Consider the following 25,736-nt stretch of genomic DNA (forward strand, 5'->3'; position numbering starts at 1 on the left):
GAGAGCTGGACGATCCCTGTCACTGAATCTATGACTGTCCCTAGGTGTAGGATTCGTGTGGATGGGGAGAGGTGACTTTTGGGGAAGTTGACGGACAACCCCAAGGACTGGAGGCACTGAATGGTGAGTCGAAGGTCGGCTATTGCCTGGGGAAGGGATCCTGCCTGAACTAACACATCGTCTAGGTAGCATTGGAGTCTCACTGGGACAGAGTGGAGGTGAGCCGCCAATGCCACCAGGACCTTTGTGAAAGTTCGAGGGGCCAAGGCCAGGCCGAAGGGAAGGGCTCGGTACTGATAGTGGAGGCCCCTGTGAGAGAACCTCAGATATCTGCGGTGAGCTGGCAGAATTGGAATGTGGAGGTAGGCCTCTGTTAGGTCTACCAAGGCCAAATAATCTCCCCGATGGATGCCCTGGAGGATGGATTTGAGGGAGGACATTTTGAATTGCCTGTAAACTAGGAATTGGTTCAGTCGCTTGAGGTCCAGAATTGCCCTCCAGCCCCCTGAGCTCTTCAGGACCACAAATAGGTTGGAGTAGTGGCCCAGCCCACATTCCGTAGGTGGAACCTCCTCCACCGCCCGGATCTCGAGAAGATGTTTTATAGCAAGATCCATAAGGCGGCGGTGCTCCGGGTTCCGAGAGGGAGGGAATGATCTGAAGAGCTTCGGGGGGGTGGAGAGGAACTCCAATGCCGGATAGTGGCTCTGACCCAGGCGTGTCTGGGATCTTGTCCCATTGATCTGCATAGAGTGTCAGACGGCCACCTATGGGAAGACTCGGGTTCGAGTCAATTCCCCCTGTGGAAGGCCCCCCCCCCATGAAAGGGCCGCCTGGACTGTCCTTGGTACCTGTTACGGTCCTGATAGGCCAGGCGTGGAAACTGTCTGTCTGATCTAAAGGAGTTGTATCTCTGCTGGTGGTCGTGCTCGGGAGCCCTATACGAGGGCCTGAGATATGGATTAGGACGGGAATCTGACTTTTTGACATTGGATGGGAGTACTTTCTTCTTATCTTTATTTTCAATCAAGATGGGATCCAGGGCCTCCCCAAACAGGTTGGGGCATGCATAGGGGGCCGCCACCAAGTTCCACTTGGCCTTATTATCCATCTGCCAACTGCGGAGCCACAGTAAGCGACGGGAGGTGACCGACGTGGCCAGAGCGCTGGAGGCAAATTTTACCGCGTCCAGGGTTGCGTCGGCTGAAAATTGGGAAGCGGCTATAATCTTTGTTATGTCCTGATGGAGGTGCTAATTCTGGATCGGGATGCAATCCTGGAATTGGCGGAGCCACATAACTGTCGTGTGGTTAAAGTAAGAAGCCACAGCCGCCGATTTGACTGCCCAGGCGGAGGCGTTAAAATTCTTAAGCAAGGTAAGATCCGCCCATTTGTCCTCCGGCTTCCTTTTATCTGCTGCATCCCCGGAGACTAAGCTTATTAGGGTCTATGACACCTCCGTCTTTTTGCCAATTAGACGAGAACTTAAGAATGCTTTAAAAGAATGTATTTCACCCCAAGAACTACATGAACAATATATGACCTTTAAAAAAAAGTTTTATTGATAGGAAAAATTTATCCCAAATATCATGTCAAACATTTTTGCTGTTTCAATAAAGACGGTATTTAAAGTAGGAAAAAATAAACCAATAAAATGTTCAATATTGCACTGGCCACTAGCTGTAGTATGTTCAAGTTATTTTCAGTTTATTGTCTTCAGCCACCACTTTGAACTTATCGGTAAATAAATTCCTTAAATTGTACAAAACACCAGGCCTTTAGAAATCAAATAAAAGACATTTTCAGGAAATAAGAGTTTTGCCATTTTCTCATACAGGAAAATATATGGCTAGGCCATAAATGCAATCTATAATCTATAATTTAAATCGGGGCTTGGCAACAAGACCCACTACCACTAAATAATGGGTACTGCTCTCAACAAGTTAAAAATAGGCAGCTGGAATCCTATTAGATCAGTGTTCTCAAGTCAGAATTGCGTCTATTAGAAGCTACAGGTTGCATAGTGATTCACGCTGCCTGAACAGACTGCTGACCCCTGCATACATTATTTATTTATCAAATGTATTTGCTGCCCATCTTGTGGTTCAAGGCAACTTTGAGTGGCAAATTTTGGGAATGATATCTTAGCAACCAGGCCTCAGTAAATAAGCTATGCAAACAATGCTTTTAATATTTCATTATAGTGAAACTTTCCCCTCCCTAAGACAATGGAAGAATAAAAACAGAAAAATCCATCTCTGTTAATGCTTAGTCACAGCTCCAAAGTAAAATTATTTATTAGTGGGGCACAACTCTTTTAAGGTAAAAAAAAAAAAATTACAAAAAGTTCAGTTCAAAATATGAAACAGCGGGAGTTATAATGGGGGCTGGGAGTAGGACTCTGAGAAAAGTGCATATTGAAGTACTTTCTATTGCAAAAGAAAAGCAGAATCGTAATTTGAGAAATTTTGAACAAAACTAATTATAGGGCATGGGTGTCAAACTCAATTGTGTCACGTGATGTATCATGACTTTTTTGCCTTTGCAGAACCGGGGTGGGCGTGGCCTGTGCATGACGCATCTGTCCCGCAGGCTCCAGTTTGACAGCCCCTGTTATAGAGGATAATTTTCTAAACAAGACAAAGCATGTAAGAACCCTGGGTTTCATCTAAATCATACCAACCATATTTGCAAAAAAAAAAAAGAATACTGCAGTTCTCCTTTGGAAAACATAATTAATTTCACTGGTTTTAGTCTCTCCCCCCCCCCCCCCCCCATTTTGCAATAACCAGCCATTGATATTTCCACTGCCAGTCTTGGTTTCTTCATCTGCCAACAATATTTATTTGATAAAATGCCATTAGCATCTCTTCTAAAAACGTTGGCCACAGTTAGAAACTTTGTTTAGTAGCCAAGACTCTGAATATCTGAATAAAATTGCAAATGTTCATTTTTAGAAATGGAAAAAGAACTGGTTCCATCTCTAGAAAATAACATCCTAAACTCTCAGCTATGTTGGGCAGCCTATTTTCCCTCAACAATTAAACAGATCCTAAGATTAAGCCTAATACTTTGAACTTTAGAAGTATAAAAAACACTTTTTTCCTTCATATTCTCTCTCTGGAGCTTGGTGGACAATAAACTTGTTCTACAAATCTCCTAAATTAAAACACTTTGTTTCAGGATTACAGACCAAAATGCACATATTTCTGCTGAGCTATATGGTTCAAAGGCAACACGTCCGATGTAAGTTATTTTGCCAAAGTTAGATAAAAAGCACATTTCAGTGCCACATATTTGGCAAAAGTGTAATTGTACATGCTTTGCATTTTGACGTTTGGCTGAGAAATCAACAACAATAAAGAGGGCTTACATCCTGCAGAAACAAAACAAAGAGCATATTAACCCCACTAAAAAGGTTAAGCAGCTTCCAGCGTCTCTTATTTTAAGGCACACCCAAGATTTAGAAGATGCCAACAAAAGCCACTGGAATAGTCCTGACAAAGCATAAGCAAAATTCAGACAGATGCACAAATCAGTAAAGTTGATTTTCTTATTTGAAGAAGTGATTACAAATAAATATTTAAAGTTAACAACCTATTTCAGCAAGACCTTTTGCTGAAAGAGATTTAGAGGCGATGGGACTTCACATTAGTCTGCACAGAGCTAAATAATGATCTCCAGGGAGGAGAAAAAATATTGCTGCATCAAGTGAAAACAGCACAAACTTTTTCCCCTCCCATCCTGGGGAATCTGTTCCTATTGTCTTTTATGTATGAGGGAAATAAGAAAATAGTAATACACAAAACAGTTTTCATTATGTCTTATGGATAAGAAGGAGGCCCAAATATGTTACTGTGCAAAAATAATGAATCAAAACTTATATTAGGGTTTAAATTACAAGTTGCATAAAAATACATTTCTAACAAAGCAGGGTTAGAAATTAAACAACCAGTAATAGGTTATCTAACCACCATTGGATTAAAAATAATAAAAAGTTATTCCCATAAAAACAGAAAATCTACATTACAATTTTTTCCCAATATAAAATTCAGGTCCATTTTATGTATTTCTGATGCCTAACACAATTTCATGCAAGGTATAAAAAACAATTGTTTGGTTTAAGAAAACAATTTCTGACCATGAGTAAATGCTAACCTTCATTTTTTTTCTAGGCCAACTTGCTTGCATCACAAGCTTTTGTTCCAATTGTCTTTTTAAAAGGCCTAGAGATTTCTATTGATTTGACAAACAGTGAATTGGGGTTTTCCACATTAACTTAAAATGGAGGCTAGCTGATCAGCTTCAGTTCCAACATTAGAAATATGTGGCATTGTATCCAAATATAACCTTTAAACATTACAGAGTGGGGTATAGACAGAAGACATATCACCCAGAATGTTCCTGTGAAGTTTTAAAATAACTTTTAATTATGATGGAGAATACCAGCACAGAATCAATATTGGCAGAGCTATTCACTCTAATAATTAAGTGCCAAAAAATGCTGCTGTAAGATTTATAGGTCCTACAAGAATCTTGATAAGGGGGGGGGGGGGGAGAATCAAACTTTGAATATGGTGTTTGATTTAGGAAAACTCATTATATTCAGTGAAAATCTGAATGTTTAAACCTGACAAAGTAGACAATGGTGAGATTGCCAGAAGACTATCCTAGATTCACATTCATAAGAGGATAGAATAATTTGTTAAGTAAACATACAGAGTACAAAATAAAATCATATATTGTCTGTTGGCTGGTATAAAAAAATCCCCTTCCAATCAAAATAAATGTATCCAACATAAAGGGCTCAGATATGAAGTGGTAATGCAGGAAGAGGCAAATCCATAAAAGCATCCCTCCTTTGGTGCATTTCATAAAATTTAAATTTAAAAAAAAAACCTAATTATTTACTGCAAGACTTGACCCTGTATGAAAAACAACAATTAAAGGAGATCCAATCGGAAGAAGACATTATATTCTTGCAAGACATCCTTTTGCACGCTAGATACATGTAGTAATGCCCAATTACTGTCAAGGTGCTGCCGAATCAGCAGCCAAGATTTTACTTCATGGGAATGAAACATTCTGCAAGCGCGTTTTATCTATTCCTTTTACTATTGTATTTGAAAACTGAAGAGTAGTCTACCCAGAAACTTTAAAATGTAACGTTAACAGGGAATCCATCGTCTCTGTATTCAATTACACATTTACAGCACACCAATTGCAAGCAAAAGCTTTACTGGTACAAGTCACAGCCATAAAAATTAATAAAAAATCCCCAATGTTTCCTATCTGTGCTGACAGATACTTTGATAAAAAGGCACTCTGAAAACCCAATATGGTTTGGTTCATTAAGTTTGTAAAGTACAAACAGTCTTATAAACGGTTATGCTGTAGAATGTCAACCGCTGTGACATTACACTCCAAAGTAATTTGTTTAATTTCTCCCTCCCTGCAATAATACCGGTTCTGTGGGAATGAGAAATCTCTGCCACAGCAGCAGCTTTACAGAAAGCACAGTCAACGATTGCAACCTCACATCTGTATCGGTAAGTCTGCTGTAGGTAGGAACAAACTTGGCAAAGAATCCACAAAGTTTGGGGGCTCTTGAAAGTCATTCCCAGATTAATTCAAGTCAACCCCCTCTTTCATTTTCTCTTCTGCTAATCGGACTGCAAGAGACTTTGCTGGGGAACGGAGACCAGGAGTTTCAATTTCCAAAGGAAGAACTAAGTCTTAAAATGACAGTACTGGAAAGCTTTGGTCCGAGGAAGAGATAAAGAGGTTTGCTACATCGTGGCAAAGTCGATCTGTACATACAGTTGCCTCACTCCAGCCTGCAAATGCAAGGAACAAAGACACACAAGTCAGAAATGAGAACAGGTGAATCTCATTTCAAATGCAGGGATATCCAACTTTGGCAACATTATGACTTCAAATCCCAGCATGGCTGGCTGGGAATTTTGAGAATTCCAATCCACAAATCGTAAAGTTGCAAAGGTTGGACACCCCCTGCTATAAAGTCACTCATTGTTATCTGTCATGGAAATGGAGCAAACCATTGGAGGTCTGCTCCATTTAGTCAGTGTAGACCAATGGTTGAGATGAGGCACTTCAAAGAAACCCAGGTTCAATTTACCACAGAGGTCGCTGCATGATTGTGGGTGAGTTACTCTCTCATCTCAACTCCCCAAATATAGTGACTGCTGCAGGGATAAAATAAAGGAAGTTCCTTGTTTGCCACCTCGTGTTTCCAATGGAAAAGCAGATATAAATTCAATAAACACGACCATTACTATGTATGAACAGTTCTAATTAATAAGATGGTACCATAGCAACCTCTTGTTAATCCTTGGTCTTATGATCGTAAAAACAAATGGATTTTTCTGGTTCAAAATATTTTCATAAGAATGTTTGAAAAGAATGCTTAATATAATGAAAATGAGAACTAGCCAATACGTAAGACTTCTGTCCCAAAGGTGCTTTTTCAAGAGGCAACTGGACTTTTTGGTTTTTCTTTGAAGACCAGAAAGTCCAGTTGCCTCTTGAAAAAGCACCTTTGGGACAACCATGACATGGATGACTGAGAATCTCCATAGACATGTAAGTCTCTTATGATCCACAAAGAAAAATTTAAAAAACACACTGACAATGACACAATAAATGTCAGTGGACTGACTCTATTTTAAAGTTCAGAATCTCACAGATTTATAAACTGCAATTTTTAAACATTTAAAAATGCTAGACAACGTGGGCATTCTTAACATGTAAAATTTGTACCATTTTTAGCAAAACAAAATTAAGAGGCAGATTTACTCATGTGAAGCGATCCACAGACAGAAAATGAATAGAAAAGTGACAGATATTTGCAAAGCTGAAGAATATATATCTACAAATAAGTGTAAGTAGAATTTTATATAGAATTTAGATTATTTAGAATTTACAGTAAATTCAGAAATAAGGCTTCTTGCAAGTCCTGAACTTTGTAACCCAACTTTATTTTTAACAGGCTAAAAATAGCTTAATGAAATTTTCCTCGGTTGCCAAAAGCGGGATCGTAAGTTATAACTTAGGTAAACAAATGCAAATTTTACCTGAGTAAAAATGTTGTGGGTTTGGCTTAATATCCACTTTGCATCAGCATCTGGAGCTACAAATAGTTTCAAAGTCCCTATGTAAACATCAGTACAAAGAGTCCAGAAATGAGGATCGTGCAAATTGTAAACTCCTTGCAATTGTTGAACCTAAAATACAGAATTTAGTGTTTTAGTTTTTCCTTCTTTTAAATGGTTGTACCAGAGGGGTTTATAAGAATCAATTAATCCCAACCCTGAATAATTCAATGTATTCTCTTACATAATAAGCAAAATGAATTCTCTCAAAAGATGTCCAATTATTAAATAAATCAGTCTCAATTTCATTTTGAAGAGAGGGTTTTCTTTTCCCAATTTCTGAAAAATGTTTCCTTCATGCTATTAAGAACATTGTAGTACTTTGTACTAAACCGTTTTTTTAAAAAAAATCCCAAATCAAATTGCACAAAATCCTAAACAAAAATTATGTTCATCCTCACATTAACCCCCAAATAAGCAAATTGCCTTAAGGCTTAAAAATTATATACAAAACAGGGTTATAACGTAACATGATCATCAATAATAAACTTTTTAAATATAATTTGCTTTCAAATGTTTTAGACCACCTGCCAAGGTCCAAAAGACATCTACAAGTATCATGCTGGGGAAGACTGTATTGGCATACATAACTGAAAGTTAGTCTGGTCATTAATGTTTGTTTATTCTTTCTACAATTATGAGAATTGTATAGAATGAAAATTGCCCAAAATTTACAATTTTTTTTCATCAGATAATCATTTTTAGTTTTAGGGTTTTGTCCATTTACTAAGAGATTTGAATAGGCTTTCTTGGAGGACAGGTGTTCCCCAGATGTTAAATGTCTGCTACTGCTCTATTTGAGGTGTATGTTTCAAACCAATCAAAATACTATAACTCACCCGTTGATAGCACTGAGGCAAAGCACTTTCTAGAGAAGGAGGCGTTCTCTGCATCAAAATTCCAATGGATTCTCTCAGGAGTGGAACAACACTAGAAATATTATTTAAAGTTATTTTAAATACACGATAGACAGATGGATGGAAGGATGGAAAATACTGGAATTAAATTCATTCTGATGAAGAGATATTCTAGATTAACAACAACAGCTGGGAGTGCCGGGATTGCAAGCGCTAAGCAATGTGTTGACAACATCTTGCTTTATGACTGCATCATTTATCAACACAAATTCCATTTTCAATTGTAATTATTATTTGAGGACCACCTGTATTCAAAACATATGCTGAAGCTGAATTGTTCAAATGTAAATATTGTGGAGTGATTTCCATATTCTAAATATCCCTCCCTCCCTCTCCCTCTCCCTCTCCTTCTCTCTCAAAAGAAATTTACTAACTAGGATAATCTCTCATGAGAGAAAAAGAAGATCAAGACTACTATTCAGCAACATACAATTCAATTTTGACTCAGGTGCTTGACAAAAATGGCAATACTGATATGAAAAACAAATGTGCTAACTCTTTAGGGTCTGTTGCAATAGTAGCTAAAACAACTGTCAAAATAGAGAATACATACATTTTTTTCAAAAAGGATGATTGCTTTTGTTTCTGGTTTAGAAAATGTTTAATTTATAATCCAAAATAATAAGAAAAGGGGTACACGTAGGGGAGAACACAAGAAGAAAGATGACAGAACTAAACTAAATTAGTAGGTACATGTTCAGCCATAATTAAATGACTTGCGTAAAACAGCCATCTCTGCATTTCTTGAAATAAGGAAACCCAGGGATTTTACCAGAGCTCAAGCAGGGAGCATTTGGAAATAATTTAGAGGCTCCATTTGACATCTATAAAATGAGCATATTGAAGTATCATAGGAGACACACAATTCCCATGATAAAGGGCTAGAATCATAGAATTTTATGACTCTAATATCACAAATACTGACCACACCACAGGTACCCGTGGAGTGTGTGATGCACAACAGAACACACATTAAGATGTTGTTATGCTAACTTTACTAGGTATGTGTGTCTGATATCACACTGCAAATACAAGAGGAGCACGTTGTGACATCATGATACACATTTTGTCATTTTGGTACTATAATGATTAGGATCAAATGCCCTGACTCCCCAATAGTCTTAGATTTGGAATATTATCAATAATCTTCAGAAGGCTGGTTTGGAATTTTCTAATAACACCATAAAACGGATGAAAAGTCTATGCAGTTTCCTCTCTAGATTAAAACGCTTCATTGCTCCATAGCTTTAATTCCGCTTTAGACCAATCAGAAATATAAGGGTAAAATAAGTCTTAAATGATATTCAGTAGAAAGAAAGTGAATTAAAAACATAACTCTTAGGCAGAAAAATTATATCTTCAAATTTTCAAAATTTATTCTCTATTTACCTCATAATACTTCTTTTCAAAAGACAGGTAAATGCACAGAATGAGAAAATTATTCCTGGACATTCTGCTGCAAACATAATCATTTCCCATCACAAGTCTGCCCATAATGGAAATTAATCATTCAACATCAACATTACACTTTCTCTGAGGGGAAAGGTGGTGTATAAATGAATATTTAACACCAAATAAAAGTGTAAGAACTCCATAAGGCTAAGAGATTATTGACTGCCAGCCAACCAAGTGGTTTTCCACAACTATCAAAATAGAGGAGAGAAGGGCTTTAATCCAAGTAGCCTAATCAATGTATGTCTACCAGGGCCTGGACATGAAGGCAAGTGTATTCTCCTTCAAAAGAAAAGAAAATATAGTTTCCCTAGAGCCTGCTAGTTAATGGGAGGTTTAGTGGGATCCAAAAGGGGGGAGGTTTACCCTCTGCAATAAACTCTTTTATTCTTAGCTTTAATAACATTTCAGGGAGGCTTTAAAAGTAGAGCCATACAAGAAGACTTAAAATGAAGTTCAGCTGAAACATGTGGAAAAAGTGAATCAGAGCAATTATTCCTTTAGAAACAAAGAACTGCAAAATCAACTCTTGATCTAGATGATCTCATAAGCCTTTTGAGATCATTTAGATCATGGGTGGCGGGGTGGTTATGCTGCTTATTAATATATGACTGCATTGGACTGCATTGGAAAGTTGTATTAGATGGTATTGTGGCTTACAGATTTAAACAACTGATAATACTGCGGATATTGTGGTGTAACTGTTTATACTACTCATATGCTTGACCTTGGCTGATCTTGAAAAGCAAAGAAAGGCTGGCTCTAGTTTAGGACTGGGAGACATCAGGAAACAACTATAATCATAGTTAGATCGGGAAGTCAAAAAAACATCCCATAAGAAGGTAACGGTAAAAGTATTTAGGCATGGGCATGAAGTCACAATCAAGCCCTACTTGGAGATTTTACCTGAGTTTAAAATATTATTTTCATACATAAAGGAATCATTTGTATTGCTGCTCAATGTTTTGGGAGTGAATTGGTTCCAAGCTGTGTGTTACCTGGATCTCCAATGTAACAACTACAGAAACCTGCCTTGTCTTGTCCATCTGATTTTATTTTTCTTTGGATTCTTTTTATTTTAAACAAGAAGGAAGCTCACAAAGCGAATGGTGAGCTTTAGGTTTTAGCATAACCTTTATTTCCAGAGTGTTCCTGGGCCTTTCACTGACATTCTTAGAAGCCAAAAATAATAAGGGTTACAACAGAATGCTGATTGTGTATGCCCACTAGCCAGAAAAAGAAAGTAGATGGAGTGATAAAAGAGTGAACCCGTTAAAGTTGCCTTTCTTTTCCAGGGTGTTTTGTAATGCCCGTTCAGAGCAGCCATTTTGTTCACATGCAGGCTCCCACATAAAAGAACGTCTATAGTTATCTTTCCATTATCATATTCAATCAGTTAGCAACACAGTTTTATTGTCATATTTAGGAGTAAACCCTTTATCTCAGCTTTATATTTTCCCATATAATAATTTCTAGTTGTCTGATTTTTTTCCTAGTAAATCTTTTGTCCCACTTCTCTATTCCTGCCTTTTCCATTTTCTTTGTTTTGACACGTCCACCCTATTCAAATATATATAGAATATGGTTAAAATATATGGAATATGGACAAATATGAAACTGATATGGGGAGATTGTAAAGCAGAGGTTTGTGATTTACTTCTATAAATGACAATTAAACTGAGTTGTTAATTGATTGAATATGACAATGGAAGGACAATTAAGCATGGGTTAAAATATATGAAACATGGACATATATAGAACTTCTAAGATGTTGAACAAAGTGAGATGTGTACCGCTTGTTATTCTATATAGTAGATTAAGGGCATTGTAATGAACATTGAACAGTAAGGATTGCCATTTATAGACAATTAAGGGTAATCTAATCTAAGATATAGAAAAATGGAGGGGGAGCATGAAATATACTTACAATGGGAAACTATTGAGATTTAAAGACAGAATCACAAATTGGGGCGAGTAAGGATGTATAATTATATAAATATAATGAGAATAGCTTGGAATTGTAACCAGGTCTACATCTCGACCAAAATTAGGTTGGGGGGGGGGGGGTGTTAAAAGCATAATGACTATATATGTATACTTTTTTGTTCTATTTTTTTAAAAAAAGGAGGAAGATATATGTTAAAATTAACTATGTATATTGAAAAGGAATTATAAATACCATCAGCATAAAATGGACCTTGCTCAGAAGCTGAAATACACCAAGTAAATGAGAAGAGAGGGATAGGAGAGAGGGCAGTGGGAGGAAGAGGAGGAGAGAAAGAAGGAGTGGAAAGGGGAGAGAGGAGGAGAGGAAGGGGAAGTAGAGAAGAGAAGGACGACAGAGGAAAGAGAGAGGAAGAAGAAAGTGATGGATAAGGTATATGGTGTATGGAGAGCAGAAGAGCCAATCATTGTTTTTGGGAGTTGATGGTAAAATGAATTGATGTAAACATTTAATAATGCAATACGATGTTGGCTATGTAATAGTATACATGTGGTTATATGTTATGAAAATGAAAAAATAAAAAACTTTATACAAAATAAATAAATAAATAAATAAAAGAATGTCTATAGGATGTTCTCAAAATGCAAAATATGCCCACAAGTCCGAAGTAGAGAATACTTCTATTTTAATAAAGATCTGAGAAATATTCCTGTCCTGTATAGCTATCCTTACCCTCTGAGCTGCTTAGAGCACATGTATGCAGAAAAGTAGGGTAGAATTTAAAACAATATGACTCAAAGGAGAGGTAAACTCTAGGAATCCCTGAATCCTTCTCCTGCTATGATTTAAATGCTAATGAAAGAAAAATAGTAGCTTTCCTCAAGTAAGCAACTTGTACAATAATGGGAAATGTTCCACTTTATTTAGCCTAATAAAGCAAATATGTCAGCACATTCAATCTACTGTGAACTAGAATAATATCTGAAGAGTACAGTAAGCAGATGGGAAGACAGCCATGCCCAGAGAGGGACAATGAAATGGCATCCTTAATCCTTATGCTTTGTGCCTACCTTTCTTCATCCAGTCCTATTCAATGGAACAGAGCATCATACTGAAAAAGATTAAAATCATCAGGCAGATGAACAAAATCAAAACGCAGGAAGGAAAAAATTCCCGGCATGCCAGTCATGAATTTTGACTTGAAACATTTTCCCAACCAAACAGATTAGAATGGATAGGGCTATGGTGGCGTAGTATTGTAGGCTAATTCTGTCAACTGCCAGCAGTTTGATCCTCACCAGCTCAAGGTTGACTCAGCTTTCCATCCTTTGAGGTTGGTCAAATGAGGACCCAGATTGTTGGAAGCAATATGCTGATCCTGTAAACCACTTAGAGAGGGCTGTAAAGGACTATGAAGGGGTATATAAGTTTAAGTGCTATTGCTATCTATTTAACCTTATTATGCAGGAAAGTCTGTGTCTGTGTGTGTGTGTATGTGTGTAAGAGGGGACATGCTACTGAATACTCAAGAGAGGAGGTGTTAGAGAGATATTTCATTAAAAAAAAATTAGAGTAAGTTAAAGAGAGATTCTTGAAAGCTCCTCCATTTCACATTTTAAAATTATAAAAAAATCTTTTTTTTTAAATAGTCATGTGAGTGCTGTAAAACTTGTAATTTCTCTTTGTCATTATTTGTTCTTGATCCAAGCTAAAGTAAAGAACGCCAAGATAAATATTTTGTTCTATCCGGATATGTTTATTAAGAGATGTGCATGTTGATTTCAGAGATCTTATTTTCAATTATTAAAACAAAGGTAATAAAGACAAAGACATGTTTGACACAACATTGTTATATTATTATATTTTTGGCATTTATTGCCAGAAACTTACATTTACTTGCAGTTTCTGGCCAAAAACACCCAATGGCTAAAATGAGTTGGTTTATTTATTTATTTATTTATTATTCATATTTATAGACCGCCCCCTCTCCCGGAAGGGACTCGGGGCGGTGTACAGTCACTAAAATACGTTATAAAATACATACAAACAGTTAAATAATTAAATACGTAGGTGGAGGAGGTTGCAAGACTGTACATAGAATAATAAATATTAATATAGTATATAGTATATTAAAAACTTTTTAAAACCCCAAACCCAATTAAAATGAATAAATCCCCGGGAGGTAAAACTAAGAAAGTGCCAGGCCAGCTGATTGAAATAGGTGAGTCTTTAACTTTTGCCGGAAGGAACGGAGGTCGGTGGTAGTTCGAATGTCAGGGGGGAGGTCATTCCAGAGGGTTGGGCCCATCACAGAGAAGGATCTACTCCTAGGTGTCGCCCGCTGGCATTGACTAGCAGACGGCACCAGGAGGAGCCCCTCTCTGTGTGAGCGGATAGGTCGCAGGGACGTGTGTGGTAGGATGCGATCCTGCAGGTAACTAGGTCCACTGCCATGGAGCGCTTTAAAGATGGTGATCAATACCTTGAAACGCACCCGAAAGGCCACAGGTAGCCAGTGCAGCTCGCGCAGGAGAGGTGTTACGTGGGAGTAACGTGTACTTCCCATAATAACCCGCGCGGCTGCGTTCTGAACTAGCTGCAGTCTCCGGATGCGTCCCAAGGGAAGCCCCATGTAGAGAGCATTGCAGTAGTCCAGGCGAGACGTCACCAGCGCATGAGTGACCGTGCGCAGGGCACTCCGGTCCAGTAGGGGGCGCAATTGGCGCACCAGGCGAACCTGGTGGAACGCCCCCCTTGCCACGGCTGCCACATGGTCCTCCATTGACAGCCGGGCATCAAGGAGGACGCCCAAATTGCGCGCCCGCTCCACAGGGGACAATTGTTCGCCCCCTATGGCCAGCGATGGAGTCAGCTGGCTGAACCGAGGCGCCGGTAACCACAGCCACTCGGTCTTGGAGGGGTTGAGTTTAAGTCTGTTGTCCCCCATCCAGACCCCGACGGCTTCCAAACACCGGGACATCACTTCGACAGCCTCGTTGGGGTGGTTTGGGGTTGAAATATACAGCTGAGTATCATCAGCGTAAAGATGGTACTCAACCCCAAAACCACGGATGATCTCACCCAGCGGCTTCACATATGCGTTGAACAGGAGAGGCGAGAGAACCGACCCCTGTGGCACCCCACAAGTGAGTGGCCTCAGGGACGATCTCTGCCCCCCTGTCAACACACATTGCTTCCGGTCGGAGAGGTAGGAGCCGAACCACCGCAAAACTTAATGACTTTACTTATTAATGACTACCACAAAAAAGTCATAAAATTGGGAATGGTCACGTGGTGACCCGCATAACTGCCACAATTTAAGACTGTAATTCCAGAATCAATTACAGTTAGATGTTAAAGTTTATCTATATGAAGAATTAAAACATGGTATGTGCGGTAAATTCAATGCATAGTTGTCAGGCTAAGCCCAAGAATGACAAACAATAACCCAGCTAGAATTCAGTTATTTGTTTACAGTAGACAGGAATCTTGCCAGACTAAACCCTTACCAGTCTCACCCTAATGGATGGCTATCTTACTCTCTTTCTCTGTCTCCTAACCTGCCTCTTGGTTATGCTGCCTCTTGTCTCACTCCCATTTTTGGAAATTTGTCCCTCCTTCCTGAGAAACTGCCACTTCATTGAAATCCATCACATCAGCTCCCCCTCTGTGGGCACCATCTATCACAATAGCACACTAGTTCTAACAAAACAAAGCAAACAGCAGAAGAGGAAGACATTATCATGATAGAATTGGTATAACATGCTAAGCCAAAATCAAAAGCACATATGATGGCTTAGGGTGATATTTGAACCAAATCTTTGCATGTTTAGTCATGCAGTTATGATTTGAAACTGAACTAAGCAGCCATAGTATATTCTCACAGATTCCCATAAGCAGCCTCCCCGTCCTATTCCAAACTGCAGCAATGAACAACTATATTAATATAGCTCTCCTGTGAGTTTTCCACTGCAGAACTTTGCCCATAAGGATGTAATGGAATAAGAGTTGCAATATTTCATGGCACGTAGCATATAGTTAAAAGCCCAATTCTGCTGTTATAGGCTCTAATGCATCACAGCAAATATATCTGGAATGTATCAATATAAATTCAGACTTAGATTAAAAAAAAGTAGAGAATGTGGGAAAGAATGAGCCATTACTTCCAAACCAAAAATGGGAATTTAAGATGAGCAATTTATATGGCACAGATTTATTTTTAAAGAAAACAATCTCTCCTGATTACACAGGAAAAACCACCACTCTACTGTATTAAAAACAGGCCTCTGTTAAACTTCAAAATAATCTTCTTTCAAGCTGGATCATTCCCTCACCAAATAAATAACATAAGAACAACTGCATGTTTCTAAAATGCATTACACTTGAGAGTCTTGACAGGAAAATTAGATTTACTCTAAGGTGAAACACCGAGTTTAGGCAATTGGCATTCAGAAACAAGTGTCCTATTACCCACAACTTCCATCACTGCATGCTTTTTACAAATTCCTTTTTTGTGATGGACATTATTTTTAATCTAAAAGATTGATTTTTTAAAAGTTTCAAATCAAGTTTTGAGGCAAGAAGTGAACCAGCAATGAAGCTATTACAGCAATAGGCAGAGTTATTGCCTGATTTATGTTGTTAAAATGGCAGGACAGCTTGGCTAGAATTCTTAATCAATCAATTAATCAAGATTTAAGAAGCATTCCTATGTCAATATGAACCCTACAAAAGCAATATAAGAACTAGCACACATCTTTAGAAAATTGAATAAAAACATTTTCTAACACTTGAGTTCCAAATCAATGTATTTTTATGTGCTTCTGGTTACTACCTTTCTATCATGTTTTCAAATAAAAAGAAGTGAAACGCAATATGAATCCTTATATTTCCCAGGCAAGGTATCACAAATAAATACATTTATTTTAAATTATAATGGCAGATACTATTTTGCCAACACTAAGGGATCCAACCCTATCAAGTTTCATTTTCAGAAAAGAGAAATCTTCTATAGAATAAGATAACATAAAGTTTTCTGGTTTATACCATGGTGAATCAATCCTTGAAACTATCACGCTTCAGAATTTCAGAAATGATAAATGTAAAATATGAAAAAGAAAAAAAAAGGCAGCTTCCAGGATAGTATTTTACTACCTCCTATGAAACAACTTATCCTCACTTCTTGCCATAGATCAGGGGTGTCAAACTCCCGATGACACATTGTCATCAAGTGACGTATTGTGACTTTTTTCCCCTTCACTAAAACGGGGTGGGTATGGCCAGTGCGTGACGTATCCAGCCTGCGGACTACGAGTTTGACACCCCTGCCATAGATGGTCCACAAAGAGTTGTTTCAACGATACGTTGTTAAGTGATTCAAAGCATAATCTATTACTTCAGCTAAGTATGAGATAAGAAAGCACAGACAGTGAAGGTGAGGCACTTGCATACATGAAATCTAGTTTGGATCCAACTGGGCTAATTCTCCTGACAGTTGATATTCTGTCATCCAAACTGATCTTATTTATATAGTTCCTCCCTTAAAAACTTACTCACACACACACACGAGTTCTACTGTGCAAACAGAAGTGATGAACATAATAATTTGCCATAAAAACTGTGTCCTACTCCACCATAGTAGATTAAGCATGCTCTCACTAAAGCAGCTTTCCCAGTCAAGATATCACCAGATGTGTGGACTTCAATTTCCAGAATTCTCTGGGATGCTGACTAGAGCATCCCAGACTATGGAAGACTGCACTAAATTATATGATTCAAATGGTTGGCCAGGAAGCTAATATGCCCTTCCAATTTAATTTTACTCATAATATTTAGTATTTTTCCCAAAACTAGTGTGTTAAGTAGTGATTTATCATAAGATAAAGGTGGCAAGATATTTTATATTTTGCTCATCCAGGCTATTTTTGTTACGTTTTCCTAATAGTGAATCCTGGATGTGCAAAAGAGAAAATATCTTCTCATTAGTTTTTTGTATCTGAAAAGGTTTTTGTTACAACCACAACAAGCCTTTGTAAAATCACCATGGATCAGGAAGTTTCACTAAAGAGAACTAGTGTAGTGGTTAAAACTTTGGATCTGGGGCAGGGAGACCCAGTTCAAGCCTCCCCTTACAGCCATGAAAACTAGATGACTTTGGGCCATTCTCTCAACCCAACCTAACACAGAGGACTTTGTAGGATAAAATAGATGAGAGCAGAAGCTATTATATTCCAAGTCAGCTTCTGAACAAAAGTTGCAATAGAAAACTAACAAAGAGTTATGTATATTATTTTGAGTTGAGAAGTATCCTTCTCAACTTGGATTTAATTTGGATGGCAAACTTTAAATTCAACCATTTTTAAAAATATTGATGCAAAAGTGTATAGAGAACGTAAATTATTTTTAAAATTTTCAATCCATTCTCTACAAGCGCTTGCTGGCATCTAGGGCAGCGATGGCAAACCTTTTTTGGCTCGTGTGCCATAAGTGGGGGGAGCGCAGGGGGGTAGTGTGCAGGTGTGCCGCACCCATAATGCAATGTGCGACTCCCCCAGTGCGCATGCACGCAATACAGGCGCGAGCCCCCATTTTTTGCATGCTTTTTTTGCCCTCCCCAGGCTCCAGAGACTTTATAGGAGCATGGGGAGGGCAAAAACAGCCTCCCCCGCCTCCCCGGAAGCCCTCCGGAGGCTTGAGGGACCTTCAGGATGCTTCCCTGAAGCCTCCGGAGCAGTCAAAACGAACCTCCAAGCAAACCTGAAGTGACTTCCTGTTTGCTCGGAGGGTCGTTTTGAGCACTCCGAAGGCTTGAGGGGACTTCAGGACGCTCCCTGAAGCCTCCGGAGCAGTCAAAACGACCTCCAAGCAAACCGGAAGTCCGTTCCCGAACTTCCGGTTTGCCCGTATGGCCATTTTTTTTGCGCTCCGGAGGCTTCAGGGAAGCTCATGAAGTCTCCGGAGGGCCTCCGGGGGCAGCAGGGGGGCTCTTTTCGCCCTCCCCAGGCTCCTATAAAGGCTCTGGAGCCTGGGGAGGGCGAAAATGGCTTTAAAAAAGGGTGAACTCAGCTGGCCAGTGCATGCATGTGCACTGGCCAGCTGACAGGGCAGCGCCTTGCGTGCCCTGACAAATGGCTCCGCGTGCCACCTGTGGCACGCGTGCCATAGGTTCGCCATCACTGATCTAGGGTGTCAGCACGACCCTTGTTTTCATCTGAAGTATCATTCTAAGGCATGAGTTCCCAACAAGGGGTACTAGCAACCTGTAGGGGTGCAAGACAATATTCCAGGGGGTGAGAAAACCTGGGTTCAGAAGTTTCAAAATTACAGTGTATATGCATAATTATATGCATATAATTATTTACTTTTGTAAGGGATGCGAGAATATATCAGAAGCGTTCTAGGGACGAAGGGTAGGGAAAAGGTTGGGAACCCCTGTTCTAAAGAATCCTCACATTCAATTGCCAACTATGCTCAGTTCAGCACCACAATCTCACTACTTACTCATCTACGCCATTAATCTACCTTCTTTCTAAACTGCAAAACCAAATACAACTTGTCTAGCACTAGGCGTGTATGGTTCAGCACTTTTCAGTCTGATGTTCAGACCAAAACAAAATTTATGATCTAGCAAATGTTGAGCCTCTATTATGCAGCCTGGAAATGCTTTGCTGGAGGAACAGAGTGATCTCACCGTTCTCAGTATTAAACTATAATAATGAACAGTTTAAACCAATCCCCGTTATCAAAATACAGGAAGTCTGCAGAGTCAAAGCATAATGGTAATTAAGTTGAAGGCCAGTTCACCCAAACTTTATTTAAACAGATGGGCTAATGCAATACAATCTTCTTTGTGCAAGCCCAAGACTTATTCCTCTGCTCAGGGTCTTTTCAGAATCAGATCTCTTGAAGCTGAATTTGAAAGAGGTTTCTGAGAGTTCATCTCACAAACTAGACAGAATTTTTAGTCTCAGAACATCTTTCTATTCAAAAGCTCAGAAGTGTAGCAATGTTAGCTAGAGATGGGAGAGGGGCTGCCGGCCTCTTGCTTTTCATCTGCTTACATTGCCCTTTTATAAGAATTAGCAGCTAAGCAATTGGAGGTTATTCTTCTTCAGATCTTTCTCTATCATGTGTGCAATCACTCATGATTATTGCCTTTTTCCTGCTTTTACAGGGCCAATGGCTTATTCCTGCAACTCATGAAAATGAGTGACAATCATTTTGATACTAAAATGGCAATATCCAGGGATTACTGGAAAACAGTTTCACCAGTCTTCTAAACCGAAAACCACCAAATTCCATCAAGACACTGAAAAAATTAATTTCTATCATGGAATTTCAGAACTAAAATTTGCCTAAACAAATCATAATGTATAGCTAAATGTCTATGGAGATTCTCAGTCATTCAGTTCATGGTTGTCCCAAAGGTGCTTTTTCAAGAGGCAACAGGACTTTCTGGTTTTTCTTTGAAGACGTTTTGCTTCTCATCTAAGAAGCTTCTGCACCTTTGGGAGAACTATGACCTGGATGAGTGAGAATCTCCATAAACATTTAGCTCAAAGCATAATGTTGTTTATTATAGCATGAATTCAACTGCAATGGACAAAACTCTCAATTCCATAGAATGTAATGGCACTAACTGATTACTTGACAAGCTATTATTAAATATTAGTGATGCACATTAGTGATAGTTGGATTTAGCTTCTCTCCTAAATATTCATGTATCTTTAGCATTACCACCTACCATGGCATGTAACAGTATATCTATAATCTCTGGAGAACTTGCATAGTTAAGTATTTTCAATCTCCTATTTTAAATTACTAGCTTTTTTTTTAACCAATGTCGTTGTATTTCACTACAATGACAATAAAGATTATACTTATTCAAAACAGAAAAGGTTTTCTTGCACAGCAAAAGTAAAGCAAGGACAACCAATATTTGTTAGTGCTAATAAAAATAAGCCAAAGTCAAGCAAATATGATAAATATTATGTATTATTTTTGTTATTGGCTAACGTGGCCTATTAGCTTATTTACGGAATTTTCATAACAAAATGTTAGAGTTAGGGTAAATCTTGAAATCCCAGATCTCTCCCAAAACAAGAAAGGCTCTGCCCATTTTTGAATGGCAGTGCTTGATATGCATGATAAATCTACTGCAGTCCTTGCCACACTATTTACTTAATAGTCTAATGATTGATGATTTTTGTATCTCTAAGATCACCTCCAACTGCTTCCTTGATTAAACACAATACTTCATAAACACAAACTCTCTACAGAAAGTGACCTCACACAAGAAAGAAAATTAGTTAAGTGTATAACCATCTTCCTATGGTGACCAGACAATTAGAGGCGAACTACAATGCACTGAATTTGAGGCCATTCTGCTTCTTTTAGTAATACAACATATCCTAAATATACATATATGCACACACACCCTCTCCCTCCCTCCCTTTCAATAAAAATCTATACTGTAATGCAACAACATATAACTCAGCTGTCACTCAGGCACTTGACAAAAATGTCAATACTGTCAGGAAAAAAATAATATTGATGACTCTTTAAACCAAGCTTCATTACAATAGTAATTACAAGAGAATTTTTACAGCTGGAACAGGTGACAGCCAGCCAAGTGATATTTGTTACCCTTCTAAATGTTGCAATTCTAAATCTTCACTCTTTGCAATGCTTACCTTACACCAATAAGCAGAGCTATAAGCATCGAGCAGATTGGGTCAGCAATCATCAAACCATAATTCTGCATTAATATTGCAGATATGATTACTCCAATACTTCCAAGGGTATCAGCAACAATGTGCAAAAATACACCTGAAAGAGAATACATTTTGAGTAAAAGTTATAAAACTTTTTTCCAAGATCAATTTTTCAAAGAGACTTTAAATAAAGGGCCAGAGAATAACAGTATTGTACACCATCATTTACATTAACAATGTTCCTCATATAACTAGCATCTTGACTATTATTGATCCCTTTTCGGTTGTGTTTTTAGCACAATAACCACTCCAAGCCCATATGAGACTACACAACAGAAGCAGGGCCACATTATGACATTTGTGGTCTTTATCCCCATAAAAATATTAATAAATATAAATTTTCATATGATTTTCTTTATATTTTATAGAAAGATAGAGAGTTGTAAATAAATGATTATTTTGTAAGAATCAAAGGTTGCAAATTAATGATGTGACTTATTAAATTATCTCAGTAGCATTTAATATATTGTATGGCCAAGCTTTTGAGTTGAAATGTGCATACATTTTATTTCTATTTGTACGTATCTGTATTCTATTTGTTGTGTGTATTTTCAAAGCTGAAAGGCAAGGCATGAAAATAACTTCTACTTCATGGGGAGTTTTTTTCTTTCTGATTTGCAAAAAATGAGAAACATTGTTACGGGCCCTTGGGACTGTGCATACTCAACAACTTGGTTATGATCAGAAGGTCTGAAAGTTTTCCAAAGTGAAAAGTAGCTGGTGGGTCTTTCAGTAGTTAACAAAAGGCAGGTTGCTCCTAGGAGACTCCATTAGTAAGGAAAATTATCTCACTCCTCACTATCAGTTGATACAAATAATATAGCGTTTTCATCAGTAGGGCAAATAAATTAGTAGATGCATATTCACTAGCCTTTATAGAGACCATTTTTTTCATAGCAACCATTATTAATATTGCTCTCCCTTAATAGAAAGCCATCTGGAGGACTCTTGGAATAAGTATGTTAAAAACGCAACTACTGAAATAACTTCTCAATAAATTTTTCTCATATCCCTCTAAAGATCACCTGTTCATCGACTGTCTCATGACTGAAATAATTTTTGAGAACTTAACATTTTTGGTAATTATTTTTACAAATGGTTTGATCCAGCATACATTTGGTTGCAACAAATAATGCAAACTAAAGTGCACGTCTCCAAAATACAATACCACAAAAAAGGAAAACTTTGGCAAAACGTTGCTGGGTGTTTTTGTTGTTGTTTGAATTAATTAGCTTGGCAAAGAAGTTTTGCCAGTTTTCATAACCCCTGGTGCACTTCAGGTGTTGGATTTTTCCCCCTTGTCTGTCCACGCATTCTTTTTCCTGACAAATTGCAGTATTTAACTTTTTATACAGTATATTTCACAGATTTGAGGAAGTTTCAGAGTCAATGGATTCCCAAAAAACTGTTTAACAGCTATCCAAAAATAAGGAATACAGTCCCTTCTCCCTATTGATAAACTTGAAGGCAAAAATGCTATTCTGTGTGCTGTCTTTTAATCAGAGAAAAATAAAACTACAATAATCAAGTTACCGAAGTCGTTTTATATGACATGAGCAAGTCAGAAGTTTGCAAGACTAAAAGTATGGTACATGAGTAGTATAAGAAGATCATTTAGCACCCTCTGCAGCCACATAGTGGAAATACAGATTAGAAAGTAGTTCTCTACACACATACACACAGTATACACTTCAAAAATCAAACACTGATGAGGCTTTGCGGGGTGGAGGGTGTGTGGCAAACTAAAGACAGCTCTGTGAAAGTGGAACCAACAACTTCAGCAGAGACAAAGAAACTTGGGATAGATCAGAAAACTTCTGCAGGTAAGGAAGGGATGAGATATCACCTATGACAGGATCAACTATCAGAGACTGAAGGAGACTTTTAAAGAATGAAATCAGAAAATAGTAGCTACAAGATCAAAAATGTCAGTAATGATGTCTGCTTCTAGATAAACTATGTCTAAAAGGTGCTTTAAAGAACTGGCAAATGTTGAACGAAGTTTTAACTGACAAGATAGAAATGATATAGAAAATAGACTTAAATTGATAGGACAAGAGAATGGCTTCAAGAAGAATGTTTCATTGAATCTACACAAGAAAATTGCCTGAGGCTTTAACGTTCAAAGCAGTGACAAACCAAAAGAATAACCTGGTAGTTTTCTGCTACTCAGTTTACAAAAGAGGCTTGTAAAATATTTGAAGAAATCTGTGTGATGGGACAAAGAAGAAATGAAAAGAAATCTAATCCCATGACAATATTTGAATGAATTAAAGGTTAAGATTGCTAAAAGTTGGTTTATAAAGTTGGTGTGTTTAATCAAGGTTAAAACAAGTCATGTTGTTACCTCTGGCAACCTTTTACAGACCTTCTGCTGACATCAGGACTGGAAAGCTGAACTATTATGGATTTGTTTAGATTAAGAGATGGAAAATGGAAACAAAGAGGTTGTTTTTCTTTAAGGTTAGTTTGTATTACATTTCACTATTCTTTCACTATTCTTAATAAAAATTATATAGGATGATATAGATCGATAGATTGACAGACAGACAGACCTAAATAAAAATCACTGGCTTACAATTGTGAGTTCAAATTGTAAATTCAAATTATAAATTGTAAATTTGTAAAGTGCTAATTTAAATGCAATACATAAAGTTACAAAAAGAAAGTCACTTATATCAATATTGATTATAAGCTTAATTATTCCACTGATTTTTTTTCAAGTGTTCCAGTTTTTAGTTAAAATATTGTTAACCACAGAAGCTGAAAGAAACATGAAATGCTAGAAAATCAGAGGTACAAATCAGAATTAGTCTGCTTTGGGTTTTTTTAATCATAAGTTTTTGTTTTGTTTTATAACATACAAAAATTCCAATTTCAATTGAATAGTGTGTTGTCTGGGTACAAGTCGTTTTAGGAAATAATAGTCAAGATGTTTAAAACAGTATTCATTGCATTAGTACTAATTATAATAGTATTAATGATAGCAATATTATTTGTTTAACCAATTTAACATACCTTCCTTATATCACTGATCCTTCCATATATTTCCCTATTTCTACTCCTGTTTTTGTCAGCTAACCATTGATAAAATAAGCCCCAAGTCAAAAAAATATTTAGTTTCTTTCTTTTCCTTAATTATAAGTATTTTTTAAATCACATTTTCATCTGTTGGTATCTCTTCACTTTTCCATTGGTGTGCAAATACTATTCTAGCTGCAGTCAGTACATGTAAAGTCAAATATATATATTCCTTTTATTATACTTGTCTGGTAAAATGCCCACCAAAAATGTCTCTGGTTTCTAATTAATATGCTGTTTTATCATTTTTTCCATCCATGTATGTATTTTTGTCCAATATTTTTTCGCTTTTTGACATGTTCCACCACAAATGATAGTACAGCCAGGAGTCTGATGGCATTTCCAACATTTTGCAGATTTATGCTTAAATATCTTTGCTAACCTTGAGGGCAGAAAATGCCATCTATAAAACATTTTATAAATATTTTCTTTGTATGCAGTAGACATTGTTAATTTATAATTTCTATCCCATAGTTTCTGCCATTTATCTAACTCAATCGGATAGCCAAAAAATTTATAGTATCATTGTTTCTTTTACTTCTTCCTCTTCCATCTTAATACTTAACAAATACCTATATATTTTCTTTATTAATTTTTCATCTGTTCCTGTTAATATCTAATTCTGTTGATTCTTTATAGAAACTATACATTTTAACATCTTTCTCATATCTAGATTGTATCTGCACATATGACCACCATGTTATCTCAATTCCTTGATCACAGAGTTCCTGCTTAGTTTTACGTTCTCCCTTTTCATTTAAAATATCTTTATATCTAATAACATTCACTATATCAATAACATTTGGATAAATCAGTGCCTCCATTGTGGAGAGCCATACCGGTATTTTCAAATAGTGTTGTTCTTTAATTTTCTCCCATACTAATAATAGTGCATTCCTAATATAGTCTCTTTGGAAATAGCTATGCATTTCATTTTTTCCATACCATAAAAAAGCATGCCAACCTAATTCAAGATCACGTCCCTCCAAGGTCAATAGTCTTTTGTTCCACAAACCAATCCATTCTTTCACCCAAGTATCGAAGCCTGGTAATACAATTCCCAATCTGGTAGCCCCAAACCACCTCTATTTTTAGACTCTTTTCAAACTTATCCTTGCTTTTTTCCCTTGTCAAATATATTTTGGTATATATTTGAACTAGTTTGCTTGTTAGTAATGTGAAAGATTTACCGCATTACAACAATCAGAAAAAAGTTCTGGTTCTATAAAAATTTCAAAAGCTGCTCTGCAATATACTTAGACATTAAAGTAATCGTACTTTTCCTAAGACTAAAATATTTGTGGTGCTGAATAAAATAAGTCAGTTTAATAGAACCTTTGAGAGTTTTCCCCAGGTTCTTTCTGTTTGCCTCATTTATCTTTTTCTAACTGAAGAG

At 37.3% G+C, this 25,736-nt stretch overlaps 1 protein-coding gene across 1 annotated transcript in view; it reads right to left on the reverse strand.

Annotated features, from left to right (window-relative positions):
• Window positions 1-1,539: 1,539 nt before the first annotated feature.
• SLC30A7 (solute carrier family 30 member 7) overlaps window positions 1,540-25,736 on the reverse strand; it is a 37,817-nt gene continuing 13,620 nt past the window's right edge. The window contains exons 8-11 of the mRNA XM_081946451.1: window positions 21,179-21,314; window positions 8,012-8,102; window positions 7,095-7,244; window positions 1,540-5,837 (exon numbers count right to left, since the gene is read on the reverse strand). Coding sequence (XP_081802577.1) covers window positions 5,790-5,837; window positions 7,095-7,244; window positions 8,012-8,102; window positions 21,179-21,314 — 425 coding nt within the window. The 3' untranslated portion in view covers window positions 1,540-5,789. The remainder of the gene's footprint in view (window positions 5,838-7,094; window positions 7,245-8,011; window positions 8,103-21,178; window positions 21,315-25,736) is intronic.

This window comes from Natrix helvetica (genome assembly GCF_964273705.1).
Source record: "Natrix helvetica genome assembly, chromosome: 3".
Taxonomy (NCBI): Eukaryota; Metazoa; Chordata; class Lepidosauria; order Squamata; family Natricidae; genus Natrix; species Natrix helvetica.